Below are 25963 nucleotides of genomic sequence, written 5' to 3'. Positions count from 1 at the left end.
CTTTCATGACGGGGAGCCACATTTGAAAGGCTTGCAGGATCCGGACCCAGGGTATGTCTACACTACCCCGCTAGTTCGAACTAGCGGGGTAGTGTAGACATACCCTCAGAGCAGGGACAAGACCTGTGTTTCAGGTGCAGCAACCCTGTGATCTCTGATGTCTTGCCTCAGTACCAGGTCAATGTTGTCTGTGCTAAAACCATCAGTGGAATTCAACTGCCAGAACTTGGCAGCAAGGGGCCACTTCAGTTCAGCTTGACAGCCCTGCAAGAGGTTCCCCAGGCTTCTTCTTGACTATTGAGGCTGTTTATTCCCCCTCTTCATCATGACAAGCACCAGAGCTTCTCCCCTGAACTGCTGTAGGGCTCAGCAGTGGCGTCATTCCAAACCAGGCCATGGGAGAAGCGGATCATTTACTGCTTTCTACCTTGTAAGCAGGGTGAATGTAACCATGCTGGTCCCAGGATATTCAAGAGACAACGTAGGTGAGGTCATATCTTTTATTCGACCCGCTTGTGTGGAGTATGTGCCAAACAAAACCCACCTCATCCCCAGTCTGTAACCCTCTGGTCACTATGTACAACTCCAAATCTGCTGAACACAGAAGTGGGTTCAATAAAAGATTAGAACTTCACCCATCTTTAGAGACCGGCATATCTGCAGATATCTGCTTTATATCCATGGGTATCCACATTTGCGGCTGTGGATGCCGATATCTGCCGCTTATTTTTTTGCCGATACAGACGTGGATACAAATTTTGTATCCATGCAGGGCTCTAGCCATCTTGCTTCTGACCTTGACATTAAATGCTAGTGGCAATTAATGAGAGTGTGAACCAACCCTCCCTCCCCCCACCCAGCTGCCCTTCCCACAGACTTCTTCTGTAAGAGAAGAAGTAAAGCGAGACTCGACTTGGAGCTCCTTTCCTCCAAGGCTAAGTGAGGCGTTAGCTACACCAGGACTGCGGGAGTGCTTGTTTTTCCACTATACTTTGCTTCTGAGATCTGTATTAACCTCACTAATATCCCTGGAGGGGAAAGAGCAGGGTTTAGCAAACAAAGTCCTATGAAAAGGGAGAGCCAGAAATAGAAAGGGTTGAGAATATAGCAGGCCCCTGGCAATATCTTTCTCTGTCCTAGAAGAAAGATTTTCTTACGATAAAAGACACATTCTGACTGGCTCCACCATAGCCCCAAGCAATCAGAGGGCTGTGCAGGCCCATCAGCGAGGCATTTTTCTGTTACATAGCAAAGACCTGTTCAGAAAAGAACCAGAAAGGGGAGAGAGGAAACCAAACAACCGCCAGCAGCAGCAACTAGACTCCTTCTTTGCACAGTATTAACACTTCGGCAGTACTTTCATCTGCTGATCTCAAAGAAAAGGAAAAACACTCATTAATTGAGCCTCACACTATCACAAGTTAAGCAATTTGTTCAAAGTCACTACCAGAGCCAAGAACTGAATGCCCAAGACTTCTGGTCAGTTCCCATCTTTATTACGCTTCCTCCTTTTCTTCTCCAGGATGGTGTAGCATGCAGCAGGCATACAACTTCATTGGAAAACAGGCACCCCACTGGTATGGAAGGATTCAAAGGATTCTTTGCATAATGTTTGCAAAGAAACCCAGAACTCCCCTGCTTTTTGATCCCGTTCCCAACTTGAAATTTGTTTAGGGATTGTGAACTTTCCAAAAATCCCAGAGGCTGGATTCCTGCAGGAAATTCCAAATGCCGTGTGAGTCACTCCCTTACTGTAAATGGCTCCTCTGATATCCTCAGTTCTAGGATTTTGCATTTCTGAGGTAACTAATTTTCAACAGTAAAAGTGGTAGGACACCAGATGAAATGAAATGAAGGACTCTTCTGCCTAAAACTTAGATAGACCTGGCCATGGTCACACCCCTGAAAGAGGCAGTTAAGCTAATGGAAGCCCCTGTGTAGACTGTTTTATGTGCACTGAAGAATTCCATTAACCTAGCTAGTTGAGAAGTGGGTTTACTACAAGAGAAGTATCCATTCCATTACAGTAGCACCGTCCTATCCATAAGATAGTTTGGGGCAGCCACCCTAGGCCCTGCACTTTGAGGGCCCCCGCAGTGGCCACCTCAACCGTCCTATGGATGGGCCTTAGGGCAGGCTGGGGGGTTACATGGAGAGGGGCCTGGTGTTTTGTGACAGTAGGGCATCCCCACTCTCACTGTGGCAATGGGAGTCGGAGTGAGCCAGCAGCCTGCACTATTCTGCCCTGCCTCCTTCTCCTTGCTCCCTGCGCTCTACTTCACCATGATTGCCCTGCCCTTCCAGCACTGGGGGTGGGGGTTGCTCCAGGCCCTATGCCCCTCTAGGGACAGCCCTGCATCACTGTACCAAGTGTCTGTGCTACAGAACAATAGTGGGGCAGCTGCAGCACTTCATCTGTGCCACTGTGGTATTTCTAGTGTGGACAAACACCAAGATCTGAGGGACACTTGAGTGGTATCCAGGTAACTATTATGTGCACTGGTAGTGCTATATAAATAATAGCACCTTTGATCCAGAAGTATTTTAGCAATGTGTATATATTTGCAGGGAGCATTTAGCAAAAGAGCAGGATCCATGAGGAAGGGATTACAAGGAACAATGGCATAAAACTGAACAAGAGGAAATACAGGTTGAATACCTGGAAAGCAATTGTAACAACAAGGTCACTCTGGGTTTGTCTACACTACAAAGTTAGTTCGAACTAACGGACGTTAGTTCAAACTAACTTTCATAGGCGCTACACTAGCGCTCTGTTAGTTCGAACTTAGTTCGAACTTAATTCGAACTAACGGAGCGCTTAGTTCGAACTAGGTAAACCTCATTTTGCGAGGATTAAGCCTAGTTCGAACTAGCTAGTTCGAATTAAGGGCTGTGTAGACCCTTAATTCGAACTAGTGGGAGGCTAGCCCTCCCCAGCTTTCCCTGGTGGCCACTCTGGCCAACACCAGGCAAACTCTACTGCCCCCCTCCCAACCCCGGAGCCCTTAAAGGGCCACGGGCTGGCTACACAGTTTGTGCCAGTTGCAAGGCTGCCAGCACCCAGCCAGCAGACCCTGCACCTGCCACAACATGAGCCAGCCACCCGAGGACACCCAGCCCACTGCTCCCCAGGACCAGCCTGGCGGCTCCCAGGAGCCTGCCTGGGGACGCAAGAGGCGGGCACCCGCTTGGTCAAGTGCGGAGATCGTGGACCTCATCGAGGTTTGGGGGGAAGCCTCCAATGTCCACGATCTCCGCACTAGCCACCGGAACGCGGCCGTCTACGGCCGCATGGCTACCAGCCTGGCCGCCAGGGGCCACCAGCGCAGCCGGGAGCAGGTGCGCTGCAAGGTCAAAGACCTGCGGCAGTCCTACTCCCGGGCCTGCCTGAAAGTGCCAACCCAGAGGCCTGCCCCCACTTCCACGCCCTGGACCGCCTCCTGGGGGCTCATGCCGTCCCTGCCCCCCGGGACGTGATAGACCCCGGGGCAGAGGGACCGCTCCAGGAGACGGAGGAGGAGGAGAAGGGCTCCAAGAACCAGGAGCCTGCCGGCAGCCTGCCCAGGACCTGGGACCCCCGAGGCACCCCACAGAGCCGCTCGCCTGTGTCGTCTGAGGCCGGGGAGGCGTCCGCATGTGAGTACCTTCGTGCTCCCCTTATGTGTACGGGGGGCTGGGGCGAGAGGGAGCCCCGGGACCGTGCGCCTGGGCCTTGCCCACCACAGAGCAGCAGCTGGGGATTCTGCAGGGGCCCTGGCCTTGCAGAGGGGAGCTTGGTTTCACACACCTGGGCCCCTGGGGTAATTGACCGCTGGTCTTGTTGCACCACAGCCGCAGCACCTGGGCCTGCAGGGCGCACCACACTGCCTGCAGCAGCTGCCTGTGCCCGGGCAAGCAGGAGAGCCAGGAATGAGGAGGACTACCAGAGGCGGCACCTCCGGTTCATGGATCACCAGCTCCGCACCCAGGACCACTGGGTCCAGGAGGACCTGAGGCTGAGCCGGAGGAGTTTGGAGGCCCTGGAGGAGCAGGGCCGTGCCCTGCGAGGCCACCTCCAGAGCCTGCTCGACCGCTTCCCATTTCCTCCTCCCCCTGCTCCCCCCCCTGCTCCTCCTGCTCCCCCTGCTGCTCCCCCTGCTCCCCCTGCACCCCCTCCTGCTCCCGCTCCTGCTTCCGCTCCTGCTTCCTCCACACCCCCCGTCCCTCCTGCCCCCCCTCCACAACCATTCCCCACCGACGCCCCCGGACCAGCAGTGTGGTGAGACGGGAGAGGCAGCCGGACTCCCACCCCTGAGCTTTCCTTTCCCTTCCTCCCTTCCCTCCCCTTCCAGCTCCCTCGTCCCAGGTTTCCCCCTCCCCTCTCCCACCCTCATTCCTCCCTTCCCTCACCCCAGTTATGTAAAATAAACATACGTTTTTGTTTGAAAAACAGGTGTCTTTATTTTACAGTAGGTAGGGAGGGGAAAGGGGAAGGGGGGGTAGGGTGGAAGAAGGCCCCAGTGGGGCATGCAAGGGAGAGGTCAGTCCTCCTCCTCCACCAGGAAGCTCTCCTGCAGGGCTTCCCGGATCCGGACGGCCCCCCACTGGGCTTCCCGGATGGCGGCGGTGCGGGGCTGACCGTAGTGTCCAGCCATGCAGTCAGCCTCAGCCATCCAGGCTGGCAGGAAAGCCTCCCTCTTTCGCTAACACAAATTGTGGAGCACACAACATGCTGCCACCACGGGACGGATGTTGTGCTCGGCCAGGTCCAGACGGGTGAGGAGGCATCGAAAGTGGGCTTTCAGTCGCCCGAAGACCCCCTCCACTACGATGCGGGCCCTGGTCAGCCTGGCATTGAAGGCCTGGCGGGAGGGATTGAGGTGCCCCGTGTAGGGCTTCATCAGCCACGGCTGCAGTGGGTAGGCGGCATCCCCCACCAGGCACACGGGCATGTCCACGTCCCCGACCCTGATGTGGCGGTCGGGGAAGAAGGTCCCGTCCTGCAGCCGCTGGCACACGGAGGAGTTGCGGTACACCCGGGCGTCGTGTGCTTTGCCGGACCAGCCCACATTTATGTCCATGAACTGGCCCCGGTGGTCACACACGGCCTGCAGGAGGATGGAGAAGTACCCCTTGAGGTTGACGTACCGGGAGGCCTGGTGTTCTGGGGCACGGATGGGGATGTGCGTCCCGTCGATGGCCCCCCCGGAGTTGGGGAAGCCGAGGGCGCCGAATCCCCGGATGACGGCGTCCGGGTCGGCGAGGCAGACCACCCTGCGGAGCAGCACCCAGTTGATGGCCTTGACCACCTGCGGAGAGAGACACAGCAAAGCGCCAATCAGTGGGGCGCCCAGGTGGCTGGGAGCATTCGTGCCCTGGCAGTGCCCCGTGCCCCACTCCCGGAAGCAACCCCCCTGGCGGCGTGTAGTACAGCTGGGACAGACCGAACCCTCCAGTGCGGGGCATGTTCGCCTCCTCCCGCCCCCCCTTTGTCCCTGGGGCGGCCCATCCCCTCCTTGCAGCCCCTCTTCCCCCCCGTCTCGGTGGCCGACAAGTGCCGTACCTGCTTGAGCACCGCTCCAACGGTGGATCTCCCCACGCCGAACTGGTTTCCGACAAATCGGTAGCTGTCCGGTGTGGAGAGCTTCCAGAGGGCGATGGCCACCCGCTTCTGGAGGGGTTTGGCGGGCCTCATGCGAGTGTCCCTTCTGCACAGAGCAGGGGCGAGCCACTCGCAGAGCTCCAGGAAGGTGTCCCTCCTTATCCTGAAGTTCTGGGTCCACTGTCGGTCCTCCCAGCACTCCAGGACGATGCGGTCCCACCAGTCGCTGCTGGTGTCCAGACGCCAGATGCGGCAGGGCACGCCGGTGCCGGGGCGCTACCACGGCTCCTCCACGGCCCCCAGGGCGGCCAGGCGGACAGGCAGGGGGCTGACGTGCACCAGGAGGTGCCAGGCAGCCTCGAGCCATTGGTGGCAGGCTTGCAGCAGCAAGTCCAGAAAGTGCACCAGAAGGTGCAGGGTGAGCTCTGGCTCCATGTTGCCACCTGCGGCGGCGTCCCTGAAGGGAAGCACCGACACAGACAGGCACAGAGACCAATGCTTTGTTGTCCTTCGGCGAGGTTGGCAAGGAAGCAGGAAAAGCTGAGAACCGGCTGTCCGGGGGGGTCCCTTTAAGCACGAGCCTCAGATAGCCTCAGACAACAGCCATACAAAGCAACTACTGACCTGATGCCCTGCCAGAACCGGTTTCAGCTGCCCTTAAATGCCCCCCTGCGTCCAATCAGTGTGGACGCGCTAGTTCGAATTAGCAAAACACTAATTCGAACTAGTTTTTACTTCTAGACACATTCGTTCAAATTAGCTTAGTTCGAATTAACTAATTCGAACTAAATTAGTTCAAATTAGCGCTGTAGTGTAGACGTACCCGCGGTGAAATGGAGAAACAACAGAATCTCCTGCACTGGATTACTCAGGCTTGGGATGGACAAAGTGCTTTGGAATGTTCTGTTGGAAAATTTCAGTTCAACCTTGTCAGGGAATTGGTCTGCAAAATCATTCTGGTACCTGTAGGTATTTTCTTTCTGGTTCTAAATCCAATGGAGATTTGTGTAGGGCCATGGTCACTAATCAGTAGATCGGGATCTACTGGTAGATCTTGGAGCCTCTGACAGGTGATCCTGACTGGGTTGGCAAAGAGGCTATGAAGTGCTTGCACTTTATTTGCTCCTTCTCCCATGGCTGCGCCTCTTTGGCCCTTTGCATTGGAGCTGTTCCCCCAGAAGCCTCCTGTTTGCTGTGCAGGGCAGCAGAGGGACAGGAGGGATGCTAATGTCATGAAGCCCCCTTCTCCCACTCTGTATCCTTTCTCCACAGAGCAGAGAGGGGGACACAACAGGACTAGGGATAGAGCAAGTTTCTTGGTTGCTTTTGGGAGTGGTGCAGGGCCAGGGCAGTGGTGAACCTGCCTTAGCCCCACTGCACCACCACCCAGGAGCCACCTGAGGTAAGCAGTGTCCAACTGGAGTCCAAGTCCCGAACCCCTACCCAAGTCATGAACCGCCTCCTATAACTCAAGCCCCTGCCCTAACCCTGAGCCCCCCTGCATCCAAACACCCTCCCAGAGCCTGCACCTAGAACCCTCCTCCTGCAACTCAACTGCCTGCCCCAAGCTCAGCTCAGAGCCCTCACACTCTAAATCCCTTAACCCAGGACCAGAACCTGCACCCCAACCCTCTGCCTGAGCCTGGTGAAAATGAGTGAAGGTGGGGGAGGGAGGGAGAATGGAGTGAGTCAGGACAGAGCCTCAGAGAGAGGCGGAGCAAGAAGCACAAAGGAGGCAGGGCAAGGTTATTTGAGTTTGAGGTAGATCTTGGATTGCACTTAAATTCAAAAAGTGATCTTGTGTTTAAAAAGGTTGGAGACCACTGGTGTAGGGGGCAGACAAAACTTCTGATTGGTGCTCCTGTGTACAAATGTAAGGACTTAATATACCAAGAGAAATAATTTTGGCTTACGGGAGGGTGTTAAAATAAAGTGGAATGGGTATTCTGAGTGAATTCCCTCATATTCTAGAATAAAAGCAGTCACACCTGGAATTAATGAGGAATGGCCATTCTGGAATAATTTAGACAAGCCTAAGCCATTTGCTTTTATGAGGCAATATGTTATCTTTTAAGTAAACAAGGAAGAGCAAGCTGGAGAAAGAGATTTGTTAGAAACTTCGGTATTTCCACTGGCATGCAGAGGGGACCCAACTACAAGGACCCAGAAAAATTCAGAAGATAGGTGGAGGTAACGGTGGAGCATGCTCAATGGTGGTTTCAAGCCTGTGTGGAAGTCACTGTGAAGACCAGTTCTACCTGCCTCACTGTGATCCCAGACCAAGAATTAAGAACTCACTGTGGGAAGTTAGACAAGGCAAGATTTGAGGCCTGGTCTGCAAACAGATTTTGTACCAGTATAACTGTTTTGATTTGGGGTGTGATAGTTTTCTAAAATAATGTTATGGGTACAACCCCTAGCATGCATATAATTAAATAGGTCTAAGGATGCCTTAGATACTGATGTAGCTTACTCCCCTTCCTCTAGGGGAATAGTTTTACCTGAATAAGCCCATTTATACCTGTACAACTATTGGGGTTGCCAATATTGGTTGGCTGTATTTCTGGAGGTTTCATCCCATCGATGAATCTTTAATTAAAGATTCATCTGTAATTCCTGGAGGCTCCAGAACAACCAGCATGGTGGAAACTCTAATATCAATGTCTATACAGTTGAGTTGAAGAGGTACAATTTTTGTGTGTAGCTAAAGCCTCAGAGAGAGAGGAACTACTAGGATTTCTCAGTTCTCCAATGCAAAGCATCCACAAGAGAATGGTTGCTAAAGTTGTGGCTACCAGTAGAAACTCCTATCAGAACAGACAGAATGAAAAGAGTGTCCATTTACAGAGGACTGAGGCCTTGTACGTGAGTGAGAACATTGTACCAAATTAACTAAATCTGTTTTGAAAATAAGTTATTGATTAGTTGTTAAAAGAACAATTTAAGCTAAATTTTATCTGACACTCTTCAGCAGAAATAAGAGCAAAATCCATTTATAAACCTTCTGCCTCAAGTCTGCAGTATTCCTTTAACTTTTATGTGTCATTTTCCCTTTTAATTCTTAAGTCAAAAATTGTACTATCAACAATTTTATTCAGCTTTAATAAAAACTTACTAAGTAAATCTCTGAACCATGGTCTATACAGCAGAATACGTTCTTTCCTTGCCAAAAGGAAATTAATAAGGTGAATTACTGCATGCAGGTACAAAGGAGCAAATATTTTTAGCTTGCCTATTTAGCACAAAAGTGAATCTGGATTTAAAACCCGCGGAATAGAAATAGAATCTAAGAAGGGATCGGTTGGTCTTTGGAAGTCCTCTTGGTTTGGAGTCTGTACATAAAGAGAATATAATTATCTGAAAAGGCATTGGAGTGAGCTCTGATCTACCTGCATGAAAAAAGGCTTGGAAAAATGGTTATATCTGGCCCTTAACTTCCTCTTTCGTGCAGCAGTTTTTTAGATCAGGTCTGCAACTTCCATGGTAGATTGATCTAGTGGCAGTGGCAGTCTGGTTTGTACACCAACAACTAAGTATAAACAACATTTGACTCCTTAAATAGTTACAGTCTCATAGACTCATAGACTTTAAGGTCAGAAGGGACCATTATGATCATCTAGTCTGACCCCCTGCACAGTGCAGGCCACAGAATCTCACCCACCCCTCTTAGAATAATCCTCTCACCTATATCTCCGATATTGAAGCCTTCAAATACTTTGAAGGTCCCAAGATGCAGAGAATCCTCCAGCTGTGATCTGTACCCCATGCTACAGAGGAAGGCGAAAAACCTCCAGGGTCTCTGCCAATCTACCCTCGAGGAAAATTCCTTCCCGACCCCAAATATGGCGATCAGCTAAACCCTGAGCATGTGGGCAAGACTCACCAGCCAGACACCCAGAAAGTTCTCTATAGTAACTCCATTGACCTATTTCCCACTGATAATGAATGGTCAATTAGTTACCAAGATCATGTTCTCAAACCATCCCCTTATCATAGAACTGGAAGAGACATCAGAAGGTCATCAAGTCCAGCCCCCTGCTCTAGGCAGGACCAATCCCAAATAAATCAACCCAGCCAGGGCTTTGTCAAGCCAGGACTTAAACACTTCTAGGGATGGAGACTCCACTACTTCCCTAGTTAACCCATTCCAGTGCTTCACCACCCTCCTAGTGAAATAGTTTTTCCTAATATCCAACCTGGACCTCTCCCACCACAACTTGAGACCATTGCTCCTTGTTCTGCCATCTGTCACTACTGAGAACAGCCTCTCTCCATCCTCTTTGGAACCTCCCTTCAGGAAGTTGAAGGCTGCTATCAAATCCCCCCTCACTCTTCGCTTCTGCAGACTAAACAGACCCAACTCCCTCAGCCTCTCCTCATAAGTCATAAGCTCCAGCCCCCTAATCATTTTGGTTGTCCTCCGCTGGACCCTCTCCAATGCGTCCGCATCCTTTTTGTAGTGTGGGGCCCAGAACTGGACACAATACTACAGATGTGGCCTTACCAACTCCGAATAAAGGGGAATAATGACATCTCTGGATCTGCTGGCAATGCTCCTCTTAAAGCAACCTAATATGCCATTAGCCTTCTTGGCTATAAGGGCACACTGTTGACTCATATCCAGCTTCTCATCCACTGTAACCCCCAGGTCCTTTTCTGCAGAACTACTACTTAACTCGTTGGTCCCCAGCTTGTAACTATGGTTGGGATTCTTCCATCCCAAGTGCAGGACTCTACATTTGTCCTTGTTGAACCTCATCAGATTTCTTGTGGTCCAATCCTCCAATTTGTCTAAGTCACTCTCATGGGAGGTTGTTGCAAGTCCTTTGATACCTCAGAATAGTTCTTGGTGATATTTATCAAACAGTCTATTGACCACTTCTGTGAGCACCTGGCCTAGTAGAGCTCAAGCCAATTGTTAGAAATGTGGTGTTTTTTTTTTTAAAAAAAAATATTTTACATTTCTTAGACACTGGTTCAAACATTTACTAAAGCTGCATTCAAAGAAAACACACAGGCTAGGAACCGTTTCCTGAAGTGGTGTCTTAGGAGACTTGCCTGAGGTATATTTATAGGGTATGTGCGTAGCTGCTGAACCACTGACATGTTCTCATTATCAAGAGAGACATGAACTAGAGAGGTACAGGATACCACAGAGTCATGTATGCACTTCATTGTAGCCAGTTAGAGGGGAACAGGTGGCTCAGGAGTTTGTGATGGTGGCACCAGAGACATTCTCCTCTAATTTGCTTGTTTGAATTCAGCCTAGAGTGTGGGAAAAAAGCACCATTGAAAGGCTGTTTGGTGGTCAAGTGGAATCGTCTGCTGATATCAATCCAGTTTCTATTGGAAAGTTGTTCCCACTCCAGCAACCACTAGCATAACCTTGATTTATCAGGGGTGCCAAAGATTAAATGGGCACAGTGGTTAAACTTTCCTGTCACTCCTAGAAGTGATCTCTCTAGATCATTGTGGAGTCATGCAGGTGATGAACTGTCCTGGGATAAATAGAAAACTTCATCTCCAGGCACAACTGTGGCATATTCCCAAACAATAATGAGAGATGATAATTGCATTCAGTCCTTGGCTTATCTACTGAGTCTGCTACTGCTGATGTCAATGGACTTGTCGTTTTGAGCATCTGTTCATTCCCAGCTGGACTGAGGCAACTTGCACATAGATCACTAAACAGTAACTTCTGCCCCTCAGTGATAAGAATTCCCTTTGTTAGATGATCACTTACCAAAACACAGAAATACAGAATAGGTGCAATCATGTGTCACATTTTAACCTACTCTGTATTTCTGTGTTTTGGTAAGTGATCATCTAAAAAGGGAATGTCTTGGGATTGCTGTGAAACCCATCCCACCTACCAGAGTGGTAACAGTATGGCCATTATTGTGACATTGTGTCATCAGCAATGAAAATATTGCCACACAATTAGACTTCATGTTTTCTGCACCGGTGACACCAAAGTAGCAATAAAACCAGTCAGCCATCACTTAGATTCCTTGCAACCTGCCAGATCCCTTCACAGTCTCTAATTTTCTGATGGGAACAGGCTATGACAGGAGGCAGCAACTGAAAAGAATGAGTGTCACATACACGCAGGGAAATTGAGGTGATGCTCCTCCATTCATCATATTCTGAATTGGTGGCGGGCCGATGACAAATTCTGGCATAGCCAAGCCAGCTGGTTCTAGTCCAGTGTGAGTCGGTGGGGGCAGAGATTGTATAGTGGTTTAACAAACACTGAAAGGGATTTGCTTTTACAATGTATACAATGAATTATTTGCCCTAAAGTAGTTATATTATTTGCTGGAAACTCTTCTCTTTCCTCCATCCCATCTTGCCCACTTTGCAAATGCATGTTTTCTTTCTTATCCAAGTTCTAATAACACTTTCTAGGTAAACATTAATATAATTTTATTTGGTTAACAGTATAATAAATCAACAAATAATGTTTGACACTGGGATCTAACCAACCAACCAGCTCCTAAAAGGAAATGTCCAGCTCAGTGACACTCAAAAGCCACTCAGAACTACAGAACAAAAAATGTAGGCTGTCATGATTATGAGGGTTAGCCAGCAGCCTGGGGATTAAGGGGTTAACTACACCTAGCCAGGTGGAGTGACCAGTAGGAATGTAGGTGGGACTTTCAAACTGGGACAAAGGAATTTGAGTTTTTTCCTTTCTTTTTTTGTCTCTCTGAGTGAGTCCTCTGCAGCTACAGAGAGGGACAAGCATGTCTCTCTCTCTCTCCAAGAAACAATGCTTCACTTTGGCCGTGTCCAGACTCAGGGGTTTTTTCGGGAAAAGTAGCCTTTTCCCGAAAAAACTTCCCCTGCGTCCAGACTCAAGCCGCGTTCTTTCAAAATTATTTCGAAAGAACGCGGCTTTTCTTTCGATGGCGGTAAACTTCGTTTCACGAGGAAGAACGCCTTCTTTCGAAAGTTCCTCTTTCGAAAGAAGGCGTTCTACAATGTAAAGAGGCCGTCTTCGAAAGAGAGCATCCAGACTCGCTGGTGCTCTCTTTCGAAAAAGCGGATTTCCTCTATCGAAAGATCCGCCTGCAGTCTAGACGCGATCTTTCGAAAGAGGCTCTTTCGAAAGAAGCCTGCAGTCTAGACATAGCCTTTCTGTAAGTAGGGTAAGGTTTAGGTAGTTTCATTAGGCTTTATTGTTTTAAGGATTGGGTATGGGACCTGATATCTGGCACTGCTTAAGAGATGTTTGGCTTTTCTTTTTAACTAAGTTCTAGCCCATAGTATAATTCCTCCATGAGTATATTTTGTTACCTTTCCATCTGATCCTTATGCTTGCAACAGGAATATTGTTGTAATAATAAAAGTTTTCTCTTTTCTTTTTATTATCCTGGCATTGGTTACTTGTGTGTCCTGATTTTTATAATAGGGGTGAGATTTCCCAAATGATCTTTCCCCTAATCTCATTATTAATATTTGTGTGGTGGGAGCAGAAGTTTTATTCCCAAAATCTAGGGTTTTGAGATTTTGGGGGAAGTTTTATACCAAAGCCTGGTAGATAAGGCTTTGGGGTACACTTGCTGGCCCCCACTTCTGCATTTATCATGCCAGAGTGAAGAAGGAGCTATGACATAGGCTAGGAAAATGGAGAACCAACCTAAAACAACCTGATATTTTTAGTAATAAAAGGGTGAAGCACTGGTGTTAAAAAGCCCTTATGGAAGAACACAGAAATCTAGGTTGGTTTGGCTTTTGCTACCATAGAAAGTTCTGCCTTTGGTTTGGGGTTTCTTTTGACAATGATAGAAGTGCATTGTGGTTCTTGTAGAAGGGGTGTAGACAGGGAGAGAAACTGGAGTGACAGGAAATTAGAGTCACATTTGCCTAAATTAGTGATTTGATAGTTACAGAGAACCATGGGCTGGTACATTGGCATAGCCATCTCCAATAGGGGTATGAAAAATCCACAGCTCTGTGAGATGTAGCTATGTTGATGTAACCTCCTGTATAGCCAACTCTTCTGTTGACCTAGCTGCTGACATTAGGGAGGTGGATTTCCTTTGCCGATGGGACACCCCTCTCATCGGTGTAGGTAATGTCTACACTGAAGTGCTGCTGCTGTAGCATTCCAAGTGTAGACAAGTCCCAAGTGTTGAACTTGTGTGGAGGGTGAGGGTGCAAGAGCAGACCCTAGGCTTTTGTAAATGATCATAGTTCAATTGATTTCAGCTGAGACCAACCTACAATCTGTCCCCAGGACTCTGCAGTAGCATTCCAAGATAGCAGTGGATGTCAGGGTTACTCCAGGGCTTGAGATCATGTCTATAGACTGTTTGTGTAGGGCTTTTTAAAGGAATGACTGCATCGTGATGTTTCCCTTTGATAAGACTTTGCTCCATCTCCCCCTCTGCTCTTAGGGCTAAGTTCTGCTTTAACTTACATCGGTGCAACCCTAATAACATCCATGTCAGAGCAGAGTTTAATCTGTAGCCTATAAGTATCATTGCACTCATGACCTATCAGTTCTGACCTATTCCCAACAATGATTAAGTGACCTAAGAATTCAACCCCAAAGAAGGGAAAAAAGTGGGGTTCCTCAGATGTTCCCCCATTGTGTCATTCATATACTATTCCTTCCCCTCTTCTTCTCCTTGCTCCCTTTGGAGCCAGATGCATCATCACTGCACATCAACATTGCAGCTGGCTGCTTGGAATACAACAAGTCAACATCACCCCGGGTGGTGTTTGGGAAGTCAACTCTCGCACAGACTTCCTGTGTGACCTTGGGAGAAATTCAGGCCCCACTGAAGTTACTAGCAAAACTCCTATTGACTTCAATAGGGCAAGGATTTTACTAAATAAGTCCAAAGTTTGTTTGGTTTTTTGTCCGTGTTTTCTCATTTTTAGTGGTTTCCACTGGAAGCTCCTTCCATGGATGTGCTGGATGTCTCCTTAGTTTACCCAGCTCTCTTCCCTGCCTCCCCACTATGCTCCTTTCTTGGTGTATCTGTTCCTAATGAAAATGGCTTGGCACACACCAAACAAATCCCAGGTGCCTCTCTTTGGTCTGCCTTCCTAGGTAGTGCACCAGCCTTGGTGGTTAGAAGCACAAACTAGAACAAAAGTGATAGAGATGTAGCCGCGTTAGTCTGGGGTAGCTGAAACAAAATACAGGACTATTTAGCACTTTAAAGACTAACAAGATGGTTTATTAGATGATGAGCTTTTGTGGGCCAGACCCACTTCCTCAGATCAAATAGTGGAAGAAAGTAGTCACAACCATATATACCAAAGGCTACAATTAAAAAAAATTAACAAATATGCAATGTGATTTGTCCTTTTCATATTTGTTCATTTTTTTTAATTGTATCCTTTGGTATATATGGTTGTGACTACTTTCTTCCACTATTTGATCTGAGGAAGTGGTTTTGGCCCACGAAAGCTCATCATCTAATAAACCATCTTGTTAGTCTTTAAAGTGCTACATTGTCCTGCATTTTGCTAGAACAAAAGTGTCTTTCTGGGTTTTGGGCCTGATCCGCATAAAATGATCTCCGAGTGCTTTGGAGTATATAAAGGAGCCTGCAAGAGGCCTTTTTAGTTCAGCATTGGCATTCCTCCATTATCAGCCTCCAGAGAGTGTTGCTTACGCACTCGCCTTGAGCTGTGAACAATATAGGCATGTGACATTGCTATCTGTTGTCAGTATGGACAGCAAGATGAGGGCTACAACCCATCTGGCAAGGATATTCTACTGCCATTAGCTGCTTGTCTCTGCTCCTCAGACTACCCCTAGCTGCTCCCTTCCCCTCTTTGCAATTGCACATGCTTCACTTTCCTTTCTTAAAAAAAATCCTCTTGGGAGCAGCTATTGGATTCTAAAACCCTTTCTCTTGCATAAGATATTCCACTCAATAACTTCCAGACACAGCCCTCATGTGGAGTACATGGTCTGAATGGTGCAAGGGCTTCTGGGATTTGTTGCTTCATTGGCAGTGCTTCATTAGCTGCAGGGAATGGATTGTGCCACTTTTTCTCATTGCCCCAACTGTGTGGAGATCTCTGTTTGGCTACTATTCCTCAAAGGTGAGCACAGAACTTGAAATTACTGGACTGAAATGCATATGTGTCTAGTGCTTGAGTTAAAGGTCCCAGTTCCCTTAGGCAAAGCTGCCGGGTTCATGGACCTAAAGCTATAGCCCGGCTACCATTAGAGTGACAAAGTGCCACACTGAATGGGTTTTGCTTTCTTCTTGGCCATGGAAGTGCAGCCTGAACTTGAAAGGAGGAGGAGCTTCAGAGAAGGCTCTGACAACCTTGGAGACAAGGAGTTGTTGCATCACTTTAACACTTGCTAGGTACAAACAGATAGAGTTAAAGTGGCACAACCCTGTGGAAGGCTATGGCTACACTACCTGGTTATTTCAAAATAAGTTATTTGGCAATAATAATTTGTGAAATAACTATTTAGAAATAAGCTTATTCTTCTTCACAAGCAAGAGTTGTTATTTTGAAATAACCAGTTCCTTATTTTGAAATAACAGGCTTGGGAGTGTGGATGCTCTGCTTGTTATTTCAAAATAATTCCCCAGTGTAAACATGCCCTAAGCATGGACAGTTATACAGGTATAAAGGAGCTTATACTAGTGTAGTTTATTCCTCTAAATTTAGGGAAATTCTGCCACCTTTACTCAGTGAGGAGTATCATGCTCCAAGAATAGCCCCACTGAAATCAATGGGTCTTTTCACACAGTAAGACACCAAGAACTGCCAGGTTTGATGCACATGCTTATCTTTACAAACTGTATGTAGCACCATTGACTGACTTCACAGGGATTCTTGTCAGTACATGAAGTTAAACATGTGTGTCCATTTGTACAGGATAAGGGCCTAAGGAATTACTCCCGGGGACAGATTTTTCAGAAGCGCTTTGCTCCTATGGGCGCTTACAATAAGGACTTCCTGAGATGTTCTGAAACTCTGGCAACAGGTGAGGAAGGATGGCAGGACATGACGATTATGGAGCCCTTGGGAGTGACTGATTGAAATGATTAGGCTATAAAGGAGCTTTGGGATTTGTTGCCGAGACTAGAGAAGCCAAAGTAAATGTGGAAGATAACTCATGTTTACACACATGCACTCACACAAGGGTTGGGTTGTTTTTTCCTCAAAAATAGCCACTTGCATTTTATTTATAGCTAGTCTCGCATTTCTTCTGCTACTGAGCTGAACATTTACACAAGGGGAAAAAGGAGAGCTGACGAATAACCACTGCATGTGCAGGCTGCAATCATTACCCTTGCCACAGTGGATAGATGTCTGAACCAAACAGAGCAGCAGAACAAGCAAGTATCATTTAACTTGGTGAAATTTTTCATTTGCTCTGGGCAAACCTCTGAAAGTTCAGCGGTTCATTTCCAAACACCCAAAAGATAAAGGACCATAGTCCTTATGCAGTGATTACTCAGTCCTCAGTGTTTGTGGTCCATGTAGACTCCCAAGGCTAGGATTGTGATGCAGCTGTACCTTAGACGTGGGCCATATTTCTGTCGTATCTGGTCACCTCATAATATGTAATGCATCTTTTTACACAGCTCCCCTGTGAGGGAGGGCATACTGTCATCCCTATGCGTTAGATGCAGAACCAACGCATGGAGTCGCCAGGTGACTTGCTCAAGGTCTCGGGCATAGGCTGCCATGGAGCAAGGATCTGAATGCCTGTCTCTGGGTTGCACTCAAATCAAGGACTATTTTTCCTCTCTTGGACTTGGACTCTATGCCCACATAGAGAAATAAGAGAAAGGAAGCACTTATAGATCGGCACAGGCTTTCTGCAGCTTGCGCAGGTGCCAGGATCTTGAGCTACTTGTCCTTCTACTCCCTTCCCAGAAAAGGCGGCCAGAGAATGGTGGGGAACAGTATCCAGCAGTAGAGACAAGCAGGAAGTGGGACACATGGAAGGGATTATCTTAGAGGTTCAGTTGGAATTCTGGACAAAGATTTCCTGCAAGCTCTTCTGGTCCCGCAAGAGAGGCAGGGTTGTCCACTGGACTGAACAGGACCCAGTCCAGAGACCTCATGCACATGGAAGTGACTTTGGATTCACAGGCCATTGTGCACAGAAAGGGCTTGCAAAACTGACCTCCTTCCCTCCCTTCTCCCCCCTCCCCCGCCCCCCCCACTAACCCCTTTTCCAATCCTGGATTTTTCCATTCTTGCTCTATGGCCCAGAGCAAGTCACTAGACTCTCTCTTGCAACTCCCTTGAAATGGGAATGGCAGTGCTTACCAGCTGCAGAAGGTTGTGATGAGGACTCATTAATTAATGTTGGTAGTGTCTTGCTGATAAGATTTGCCCCTGCCATGATGCCTGCATAGCACTGACCATGTTTATTTGCAAGCGTTCAGTTAAATCCTCAGTGGAGTTGATTGAGGCCATGCCTAGCAACCCTGCCTCTGAGGTTTACTAGTACAAATGCTGGTGGAAAGTGAAAATAAAAAGTCCTTTCAGTATTCTCACCAGAAGTGGCTATGTAGCCAAGTGAAAGGTGGGCGGTACAGATGCCACTCTGTGTCGATTCACATGAATCCGGTACAGCCCCAACCAAGACACGTTGCTTCTTTAGCTCAAGCTGCTTCTTTAGCTCATGTTTTTCCCTCCAGTGTGTGGCCCACAAAGGCAGCTATTCATGTTTATGTTTATACATTTAAGGCACAGAAACAAGACCATATGCTTTATCTGATCAGTCAGAACAAACGGACATGACTCAAATGTAGAATAGTCAGCCCATAAAATAATCAACTCAAACAGATAGTCCTCAAGTAATTCATCCTTTTGAAGAAATGATGATCTCCTCATGGATGAAATGGGGATAAATTTGTCAAAGAGTATGTTGGTTAGAAATGATTTGCACTCTTGCTTGTTCTTCTTCTTATTCCCACTCTTATTTTGGTATTGCGTGTCAGAGCACCTCTAATTGCTGCAATGAGATAATGACAAAGGATCTCAGGAAAGGTCACGTTCTTCAGACATTGAACAAGGAACTTTTATGAGTCGATAGCAGTAGTTCTCAAAGTGTGGTCCATGAACCACCCGTCTTCCAGGTGGGGCCGCGAGCTCGGGGCTCACTCCCCTCTTCAGCAGGGAACCTGTGCTGGCACTCCTGCCCCACAGCCTCTCCTCCCCACCCCTGCAAAGTTGGAACACCGGTGCTGGCTTTCTGTTGCAGGGGAGGTAGGTGGGTAAGCCTTGCAGGTCAGATCCAGTGGAAGTGGTGGGAGGGATAGAGCCAGGTAAGCACCCCGCAATTCCCCTCATGCCCAGACCCTGCATCCCCACCTCCCTTCACATACTCCCTTCACACTGAGAACATGAACACTCAGCCTGCTCCTGCACCCAACCTCTTGGCCAGACCCTACACCAGCTCATTCACCCTACTTCCCAGTCAGATCCCACACCCACATCCCCTCCTGCACCCATTTTATTATCATGGGTGGTTGGCTGGTGGTCCTGTGAAGGCACGGGCCAAAAAGTATGAGGACCACTAATCTAAAGAAAGCTACCTTGCTTTCCTCCCCGTTGGCTTAGATCCTTCCCGTGGTCCTCCCTCTCATGGCTTCCTGGTACAATTTAAAGAAATGGTACATTTATCCTCAAGTTTGACACGAGGACATGTTATTATCTTGTTGCAATGGCACACCAAGACAACTTCATGACAACAAATTTGGGGCTTTTCACTTGTCACAACAAGGAGGAGCCATAGTGGGCTCTGGGTGTGTTTCTGTATTTTATGGTGACTGGCAGTAACCTCTATTCTCCTCCTTTTGGGTTAGTTCAGTCACCCTGCCCTCCACCTCCAGGGATGACAACATTGCATTTCATCATGATAGTGTCATGGGCGCTGGACTGCAGTGTCTCACGATGGTTAAAGAGAGACAAAGGAGGCGGCTAGCTTTAAAGAAGCCTTGTTCTCTTTAGTGCACATAAAAATCTTGGCAATTGCCAATGATGGGAAAGGAAACACAGGAAAAAGGACATGACAGTTTAATGGGGTTTTAGAAAAATAACATGTTTTTTTTTAACTTTTTAGTCTCATACTTTTAGTTTTATATAACATAGCACTGGACCTCAGACAGAAATAGCAATCTGCTTTCTTAACAGCCTGGCTTACAAAACTCCCATGTTTTCAACTCTCCAGGCCCCTCTGGAGCAGAAGGCTGTCAATCAGGTCAGATTCTGCTCGCGTTAAAGACAAGTTTCTTTTTGTTTACGCCAAATGCTGTGCAGTTGGTAAATGGTGTTAACTGCAGACCCGCCATCCTAGGCCTGAAGAACTGACAGGAAAAACTACATGACTGGATCTGGTACAGTCCAAAGTAACACATCTGGGTGACACACAAGCTAACTCAGTGGGCTAGGCTAGAGCTAATGTTACACTTCCCCTTTGTCCATTGCTCATGGTGGAGAGGAAGGCAGAGTGGATTTCGATGACTGGAGCTTCATCAGCCAGGATTGGTGCCCAGATGTACAAAACCCCAATTCTTGTTTCTCTGCAGCCTGGGTTGCTGGCTATTTCATGCAGCCCAGTTCCTAAACAAGGCCTGAATCCGCATCACCAGCATAAATTACCAGTCTCTGCCAAGAAGCCTGGGAACTGGAAGTTCAACTGTGTTCCCAGTTGGGTAGGCAGGACGGAGGCATGCTTCCTCCCCCGCCCTGGATCACAGCTTCCACTGCCACTGGATTTGTTCTGTAGACAAATGGGGAACTTTAGGTAGAATGGCTTTCATTTTCCTGCCTTTGCACTGGTGATTGGAGATGAATGCAATGCCATCCCTCCTCTCTCGCCAATTTTCAGCTGGCAGCAGAGCTGTGTGTGGTTGAGAGCAAGCCTAGGCAGGTAGCTGATACCAATTTGTTTGCCAAAGACAACATTATGTTTCAATAGCACAGGTTTGCTTTGATTGGACCTGGTCCACTGACCACCTTTGTTTTCTGAATTCAGTATGAGGTAGAATAGGACCCCCTTAGACATAACAAACACTCGCCAACAAAGCTATGCATACAAGTTTCTTCATGGAGCTGGTCACTAGACACAGTAATTACTGAAGGAGTTCAAAGTTCAGACCCACCATGAGATGCGTTCTATTCTTTCCTCATTCCATTAGGCCTCGTTGCTCAGAGCACCTCTCTAATCTGTCCTCTGGTCACAGGGACAATGTCAGCTGGGCTGGAATATGCAAGCAGCAAGTCAATGAAAGATGCAGTGGTGCATGGTGGTACTGGCAGCAGGTGTGTGCAGGGAGCACCTGGGAGCAAATGTTCTGTTGAGATGTTGATTAATTCTCAGAAAGCCAGTGCTAGCTGCCTTGTCTCTGAATTTCAAACTCATGAAAACAAACAGCTTCACAATGCCTCTGTGCTGGCGATCCATGTCCCCAACATGTATTCATTAAGCAACCCTTTCAAACAGTTAAACTCTGGAGACTTCAAAGCCTCTGAGAGAAAAGACAACTGCCTGGAGCTGACTTTTCACCATCAGCTAAATGGGCAACTGTATTCCGAAAGCCTATGAGTGATTCTATTAGGAGTCGTCTTGGGTCACAGGAGAATACAGCAGTGTGTTTATGGAAAGATTTATTTTTATCTTCGCAGTGCAGAGGACAACAAGCCTGGCCATAGCTGGAACACCCATATGGCTAGAGACATATGACAATAAATTAGTGGAAAATCTTCAAGTTTTCCATCACTTCAGTACATCACTTTTGTACGTGATCATGTCACATTTCTCTCTCCCACATACATACGTGCACACACACATACATGTCTTTCATGTCTCTAACATATGGGTGTTCTAGCCAAAGCCAGGCATGTTACCCTCTGCCTTACTAAGAGCAAAATAGTCTTTCTATTACTAATAGCAAAATAGACATATAATATATGAAGTATAAACATGTAATGTCAGGGGTGCAGGAGAAAGGAAGGGCTAGGGATTAGGACACTGGCCTGGGACTCAAGAAATCTGGGTTCAGTTCCCAATTCAGAAACATACTTTCTGAATGACCTTGGGCAAGTCCCATAATTAACTCCATGCCTCAGTTCCCTGTCTGCAAAGTGTGGATAGCTCTTCCTTATCTTGCAGAAGTGTTCCAAAGACAGAATATGTTAAAGATTGTGAAGTGATGTGGGCTGTCATGGGGTGACACTGGCTCTTTAAAAATAAGCCACCCCCTTGAGCGACATAAGTTACATGGACCTAAGCACCAATGTGGACAGCCATTGGCGAGAGAGCCTCTCCTACCAACATAGCTACTGCCATTCATTGGGGGTGGGTTAAATAAGTGGATGGGAGAACTCTTGCCTGTCAGTTTAGAGTGGCTACACTGCATAGCTGCAAATTGTCTAGGGTAGCCATAGACATACTATTTTTTTCCCCACAGGATGGACCTTCTCTGGGGATGAATCACAGTTGCATAGTGAAGCAGACCACTGTCTGTAGGACTCCTTTGTTGCAAAGCCTGGATAGTGTGTTGTTTTAGTGAATGAGACGGGGACTGCAACCAGAAAGAGAGAGAATACACAGGTTAACCTTACTTCTTGCACATCCTAATTTTTGAGTGTGTCACTTCCGAACCTCAGTGTTTTTTTAATGTTGTCATTGAGTGCAATATGATATAAACAATTATTATAACATATCTCACACAGAGAGGTTTGATTATATGCATCACATATGTGTATGTGCAATTATATTCATAGATGTCATCTGTCTATTTGGATGTGTAATGATTTAGGTACATTTGTGCATGTATAAACAATATAGATGTGTGCATTTAGTTTCACACTCTGTGCAGGTGTATAGGTTGCTGGATTCACAAGGATCTGCATCTTCCTGGGAGTTTATGGCATATGCTCAAAATGTAATGCTATTCCATGCATCATTATGCACGTTTTTAGGCCCTGATTGCAAGGAAGCAAGACAAAGAGTCGAAGAAGACAAACCTTCTACAAAGTCTTTCACTGGTGTTCTCTCCCAGGGTATGTCTACACTGCCACCCTAGTTTGAACTAGGGTGGCTAATGTAGGCAATCGAAGTTGCAAATGAAGCCTGGGATTTAAATATCCCGGGCTTCATTTGCATCTTGCCGGGCGCCGCCATTTTTAAATCCCCGTTAGTGTGGACTCCGTGCCCGCGGCTACACGCGGCACGGAGTAGGTAGTTCGAATTAGGCTTTCTAATTCGAACTACCGTTACACCTCGTTCCTCGTTCCTCTACGGCTTTGAGCTTGTGCCATCACCCAGTACATACATTTGTCCATCTTTTGAATTGGATTGCAATCTTGTGTGCGTAGCTCTGATCATATTGTTTGTGCTCAAAAATAATCTGTCTTTCCATTGCAGTCTAGTAGTGCACCCATTGCTAATCTTGTTTCTTTGACGCAGATTGGCAGACGACTTCTCCACAGGAATGGAAGATGCCCTAGTTCTCCATGTGATTGGGGTCTTGTCTCAGGCTGGCTCTTTAAGGTAAGCTGGGCTTAACCTGGCCTGGGGCCTAGCAGTTAGCTCTCAACCTTGCCCTTGATTTAGCCATGAATGGGCAATTAGTGATGTCAATTGGAGGTAATGGAGATAGAGTGATAGGGCCCAGCTGCAGAAGACTACTAAAATATAGCTGAGTGCTGCTGAGGGGAGAAAACCCAGCAGGACTGGGGAAGAACTGACCCCTGTAGTAGACCCCAGAAGGGAGTGAAGTCAATGGAGAGACTGGCAAAGAGCCAGGACTCTTCTACGAAAAGAAACCCAAAGGGGGCTGAGTTAGGGCCTACAAGTGGAAGAGACCCACTGGGAGCATAGGTAGCTCCTGTGGAAGGGACCCAGAGACAGGGTTTGTAAGTTGAAGCAGAAGATGCCAGTAGCCTAAGAGGTCAGGGGAATTATTCAGTTTTGCTGGCTTTTTGTTTGTCTCTGTTGGTTGCCTTGGAAGAGGTTTGAACTCTGCTAGCCAGCCAGGAGAGCTGAGTCTTGGAAGACACAGTGAGAGGCACAGGGAAGACCTTGGAACCAATGATAGCAGTGACATGATGCATGGACACAAGGGGGCACTCTAAGGGCCAAGTATGCCCCTCCACATCACCCTGTTGGTACACAAAACCCTTGGCTCCCTGGAAGAAACTTAGGAAGAGGGAGCATCAAATGGTCTACAGAATACATTGCTGTACCATACTGAAAAGAGAAAGTGATTGTGGATGATGCTGAAGGTAGATCTGTCCTCTGAGGAATATGGGTTTGAAAAGCAACAGACAGTGTCATCAGTGGTTAGGGTTGCCAGGTGTCCGGTTTTTGCCCAGACAGTCCGTTATTTCTGGCCCCTGTCCGGTAAAAAATCCCCAGAAAATACAGGGCATGTAAAATGTCTGGTATTTTCTGTTTTTCTTGGACGGAAGGCTGGTAGCGACATTGTTCCCCTGCCATATCTGGCATGGGCGGGGGGGGAGGGAAGCAAGGAGCCCAGGGATTCTTAAAGGTGCAGCAACCTTTTTTTTCATCCTCCCAGTTTTTTTGCTCAACCAAGTTTTTTTCCTGCCATGTTCGGGATTTTTGGTGAAAGCATTTGGCAAGCCTATCAGAGGCTGATCTCGGTCTGGTTCCTTATCAGCATGCAGCCACTCCAACTAGTGGTAACTGGTGCCAACCTGTACTGGAAATCTCAGCAGCTGAGTCATGGATAGGACATGCCTTACATTCTGATCTATCTTCTCAGCCAATTAGGTGGTCTTGCCAGGTTAAAATCAAGGCACAAAATCCTTTCCTGCTCCCAGCAATGCTGTATCAATTTGTTGAATAAAGGTAGGTCTTTGGATTATAGGGCTATGAGACGGGACTCACAGGGAGGTCATCCTAGTCATGCCACCTATCCACTTGAAGTTAAGTTTTCCTAACAAAAGGAGCAAAGAGATGGAAGAATAGTTCCCTCAGGGGGGCCAGGGGAAGAAAGCTGCACAGGTGCACTCAGAGGAAGGGCTGGAAGAAAGTTCTGGGATCACTAGGAAGAAAAACAGCTCTTCTCAATCTGAGAAACCCACCCCCTCCACACGCACACTATATGCATTTTGTTTGTCTTTGCTATGAGTCTTGTGTGTTGGTTTTGGAGTAAGTAGACTGCAAGGCCTTTTGAAGCATGTTCACTGAATGCTGGCTATCTTAGGCAACATCCATTTGTGGCTTTTTGCGTAGCCTTATGCATCAGGGCATAAGTGGTGCACAGGCACAAACTGTGGCTTACACACTAGTGGTGAAATCCTGATTATGGGAATCTTGTCATTGATTTTAGAGGCACCAGGATACCATCCTAAGTGTTTGTGCTGAAGTAGCTGCACTGATGTAACTTTACAGCATCATAGTCAGGCAGTTTCCACCAGCATCATAGTCTTTTCATGCCCAAAAAAAAGTCACTCTCAAACTGCACTGATTAGTAGCAAATGGACTAAAAGTCTGGGTTGTTGTCCACACTCCCGCTGAATAGTATCTAACTCCTCAAGTGGTTTCGCTCTCTTCCGTAGGGTGATTCGAGCAATAAATCCATTTCAACCTGGTCTTGTTTTTAAAAGCCCCATGTAACTCCGCTTTTCTCAGCAAGGAAAAATCTACGTGCTTGATCACACTTCTTCCCACAATGCACTGCACATGTTCTAAACTTTTTATAGAAACAGTCTTGGGTGGTGGTGGTGGTTGTTGTTGTTTTTCATCTGTGGGGATTTATCCCACCAGTTGGCCTAATCTGCTCCCAAAATTGACTGATTATGGAAAGCTGTGCAGAAAAAAATAATTCGTGAGAACTGGGGGGAGAGAGAAGGCACTCGGGATAGGCAGGCTAATAATAAAAGGTTATTCTGCAAAGTCCTGCCGTTTGAGTTTGAAGCATTGAATAAGCAGAAGGAGCTCCTCCATTTGGTGTAAGCGCCTATTAAAATAATGGCAGTGATTACCAAGCTTTTTCCTGCCAGGTTGGCTTTGCTGGCATCCAATAGGACTGAATCTCAAAGAACCTCAAGGCTATAGATGGATTTTTCAACCTGAGGCAGATGTCTTTTGATATAGGAGGCTACCGAGGAGACAAGTTCCTTCCAACTCTGTGTCTCCTCTCAGAGCCCCTCGGTTTTGCCAGCTTTATGCTGTAGCCAGTTGCTAAAGGTGCTGCTCTCAGCTAGGTATGGAGCGAGGTAGGAGGTGGGTGTCTTACTTCTGATGGACAGGAGAGCAAGAGAGTAGAGTCATTCCGTGTGTGCGTGTGCGTGTGTACTGGCTATTAGTATGATTTCCCTGACCCATGTGAAGATGGGTGCTTTGTCTGTGATCTGTGTTAGCCAAAGTGGGCTATAGGTTGTCTCCGTGTGCAA

The 25963-nt window shown here is 47.5% G+C and overlaps 1 protein-coding gene across 12 annotated transcripts in view; it reads left to right on the top strand.

Annotated features, from left to right (window-relative positions):
• The window catches only part of LBH (LBH regulator of Wnt signaling pathway), a 217913-nt gene that overhangs the window by 72251 nt on the left and 119699 nt on the right, over window positions 1-25963 (top strand). For all 12 annotated transcript variants that reach the window (XR_012902955.1, XR_012902956.1, XR_012902954.1 and 9 more), the window contains one exon: window positions 23007-23090. Coding sequence is in view for 9 of the 12 variants with exons in the window: in XM_075925343.1 (XP_075781458.1) it covers window positions 23007-23090 (84 nt within the window). In the remaining 3 variants the exon portion in view is untranslated. The remainder of the gene's footprint in view (window positions 1-23006; window positions 23091-25963) is intronic.

Source organism: Pelodiscus sinensis, chromosome 3 (genome assembly GCF_049634645.1).
Source record: "Pelodiscus sinensis isolate JC-2024 chromosome 3, ASM4963464v1, whole genome shotgun sequence".
NCBI lineage: Eukaryota > Metazoa > Chordata > Testudines > Trionychidae > Pelodiscus > Pelodiscus sinensis.
The sequence above is the reverse complement of the archived record's forward strand: the minus strand, read 5'-3'. Positions and strand labels throughout refer to the sequence as shown.